Genomic DNA, 3,595 nt, shown 5'->3' on the forward strand with positions numbered 1-3,595 from the left:
CCCGCAGAGCCACGACGAAGCAGGGACATATGGTCTGCCTGAACCCCTCCGCAGCCTGGGTCAAGCTCCTGGTCACCAGGATCCTCCGCAGGTACCTGCCGGGCCAGCTGTGGCCAGCGCTTGGGGCCAAACTTAGCTTTTGGAGGGGCTTAAACCCAAGAATTATGAGCCACATCCCGCTACTGATTTCTGTAGGGAATTCTGGTTAGTTAAGCCAAAAATGTGTCCAGAAAGTGGCTTCTTTGCTGGGGAGGAGACAACCCAGCAGGTTTTCAGGGAGAGTATCACAACAAATGCTTGATTAATTGCAAATCTAGCCACAGTACGTTCCATCATCCCCATCAGGCATCTTTTCCAAACCTCCTGTGGGATTTATTAATTTATTATCTGGTGTATGCAAGAAAACCTATGGAAAAATTTCCTGGCTGGCTTTACAATTTGAATTCTGCCCATTGCAGCTCACCCAACAAGCTCTGAGGGAAGGAGTATTTCGGAATGAAGCTACCTGTTTGCCACCAGATACCAGGAAACAGATGCTATGAGAACACAATAGCTCAACTCTCTGGTTTTGATGAGTTTGTAGATCAGATGTTCTGTGTTTCGTTCCCTCTCCTCATGCTTGTTATTTCCTAATCCTATGTACGGTTTTATTGACTGAGATTAAGTGAATGAACCCATTTGATAAGGCAGTGGGAGCTTTGCTGGACACCTCTCAGCAACATCTCACAACTTGCTCCTCCTTTGTGCAAGCTCCTTCTTGCCAAATCCTATTTGTCAATAAGTTATTTTAAAACTTAAGCATTAATATCTGAGAAGAGGATGGGCCCATCGTGAAGATGAATTTGCAAATGTCTGCAGAGAGTGTTTGAATGGATCATGCCGATGCTTGGGGGTAATCCTTCTGTCAGGAATAACAAGGGTGCTGTCTGGCTGGCACTTAACATTTCAGTGCCTGTTCAGGATCACATGGGAATAAAACCTGGTTCAAGAAAGAATATTTTGCCAAATCTCTTTTTCCTCCTCGGGCTCACCAGCCTTTAGTGCAGAATGCCTTGGACCTTTTTTCACCATCTAATGAAATCACAAATTTTGCCCCTGAAGTCTTTTGCCCCTATTCAATACTTAGAAGAGTTTAATAATTTCTATGAAATTGTGGGGGTTTGTGCCATGCCTGGTTTGGTTTTTAACCGGTTCATGTTGAGGTTGGTTACTTGGTTTGTTTTTAAACGAGTTTACATTAAAGCATTTGGTATTTATGTGCAAGATCTAAAGGAACAGTAAATGTTCTGAAGTGACTTAGACATTTTGTGTCTACTTGTATGACATAGTGTCATAACTCGTAAAGAATAACTAGTTTTCATTATTCTGCTTTGGAAAATTGTATGTAAAGAGGTGGATTTCTCCTGATAATGTAGCGAAACATACGATGCAATAAAATTTTTTTCCTGTTGAAAAATACCCTGTCTTTTTGTGAATTCCATGTTAAATGGACCTGTGTACCTGTTGGGCTAGTGGGATGCAGGGAGGCAGTGGCCTCTGTGTACCCAGGGATTCCGGGACAACACCTGCAGATCAATTCTCTCTGAAGTGTCAGGGCCACTTGGCACCAAGCAAAAACGTTTCTACATTAAGAGGCACATAGCTTCGACCCTCTGATGTGAAGCTGATCTGAGCTGCTGATATGAAGAGAGATTAACCCCAGGATGGGTGTATTGACCCCCTGCAACCTGCAGGAATTTCTATTTGGGTTCACCTTGAAGTGAGCATTGTTTAAACACATTTTGCTGGGTGGGAAGGAGTAACAGTGTTTTCTATGGTAAGAAACAGGAAAAGTTTGCAACTGTAAATTTATTCCCAGAAAAGAAAAAAATGCTCAGGTCCCAGCTGACACTTCAGAAAGCCAAACATCCCCTTGTCTGGATCCTTCAGTGCACATTCCTAGGACAAACAATCTCTTGTCACTAGGGTCACGGTACTTGTTTAGTGACAGACAAATCGACTGCTGTCCAACAAAACCTTGTCTGAAGGCACAACCACATCCTGGCCTTGCTGACATGGGTGAGTTCTCCTGTGACACCTGAGGAAAGCTTGGCTCATCCCCAGAACATGGGACAGACAAATGCAGCTGTATGGAAATCTGTCTCCTTTACCCACCCACAGAGTTCTTCCGTTTCCTTGTCACCGTTTTTTTCCCTGCCATTTAAAGGTGACCTGAAACTGTTGCTCCCTCTTCAGAACCTTGAGAAAGTCCTGCCTGCACTAGCCACCTCTAAAAAACTCCAGCGTGTCTGGACACATAATGGCTTTCCCCTGGGAATGGTGTCTGTCTGACATGACCCCACGGCACTGTTACACCATGTCTGTCTCAGGAATAGCATGAATTCCAGAGAGAGCTACATCCAGCCTCACTTTATCAGAGCAGCAGATATTTGCAAAATCCCAAGGCAGATTTTTCACTTTCCCTGCCTAGTACACCCCAAAGACCATGACTAAAATACTGACAATAACCAGATTCCTTTAGAAGTTGAAATGTAAAATTTACCTGCAGAAATAGATGCTTATTTTATATGCTATTTTTGAAAACCATGGCTCACTACAAACTTCTACAGTTCTTCCCTTCTGCTCTATGTCATATGTTTTTCTTCAGATGCAAGTCAATCTACTAAAACAGCAATGGAAATGTCTTGTGCAACTCCGGATTTTTGCCTCCCACCCAGTTTTCAGCAGGAAAGTACATTGCCCAAGAAAAATTCTTGTAAAACAGGACACATCAAAAGCCTCTCAGGGTTTTGAAGTCCTCACGGGGCTCGGGAATCGTTATCATCCATTCTCTGAAATTCTCAAGATACTAGGCATGAATAAGGTTAATATTCACTGCACCCTATGAGGTTCACATAAGTGCCTGTAGATAAGTCAAATGTACAAAGTCACAGTAAGACTACCATTGCAACTTAAAACTACATGTAACTCTTGAAATTGTTTGGGTTGGTTTTTTTCCCATGGAACTGGAAAGAGAGTTTGGTTTCCATGTAAAGTTCCAGCTTTGAGTAAATAGCATATTTTGTACTATATTGTAATGAACTTGATGAACTGAAAGCATTTATAAAATATTTGGAGGAATGACTAGGAGATTGCTTAGCTCTTCATAGCTGCAGACTACAGAAGCAAAATGCTTTCATGGAGAAAATAAACATTCTTACTCCACAAGGGTACTCAAAAATTATGACTGTCACTGTCTGAATAACATGTCAGTCGCTTGCAAAGACCTGTCTAGACTTTTATAGGAAAAGTACTTGGAAAATATATTCCATTTAACACTAAAAATAGAGGAACATCTGCTTCTGCAAAAACCCGGCCGAACACCTCGTTCCATGGATCTGAGCTCACTATCCTCTTCCACAGACAAAGAGCGCACTCAGAAGCTGTCACCCGACGAGACAGCAACAATAATTACAGAGTTTGGGGCTTTTCACCAATACTATTTGATTACAGCAGATGAACACATTGCAAGTGAAGGCGCTACACTGAAAGGGGTTTCCACGGTCAGGATAAATAAAAAGCAGGTTCTTACGCCCTCTGCAGAAACCGCTTGGCA

At 42.5% G+C, this 3,595-nt stretch overlaps 1 protein-coding gene across 1 annotated transcript in view; it reads left to right on the top strand.

Moving 5' to 3' along the window:
* Positions 1-1,458, top strand: part of LOC107202822 (growth-regulated alpha protein-like) — a 1,924-nt gene extending 466 nt beyond the window's left edge. The window contains exons 3-4 of the mRNA XM_019006235.1: positions 7-91; positions 459-1,458. Of these exons, the coding sequence (XP_018861780.1) occupies positions 7-91; positions 459-477 (104 nt within the window). The 3' untranslated portion in view covers positions 478-1,458. The remainder of the gene's footprint in view (positions 1-6; positions 92-458) is intronic.
* Positions 1,459-3,595: the final 2,137 nt, after the last annotated feature.

Source organism: Parus major, chromosome 4 (assembly GCF_001522545.3).
Source record: "Parus major isolate Abel chromosome 4, Parus_major1.1, whole genome shotgun sequence".
NCBI classification, from domain to species: domain Eukaryota; kingdom Metazoa; phylum Chordata; class Aves; order Passeriformes; family Paridae; genus Parus; species Parus major.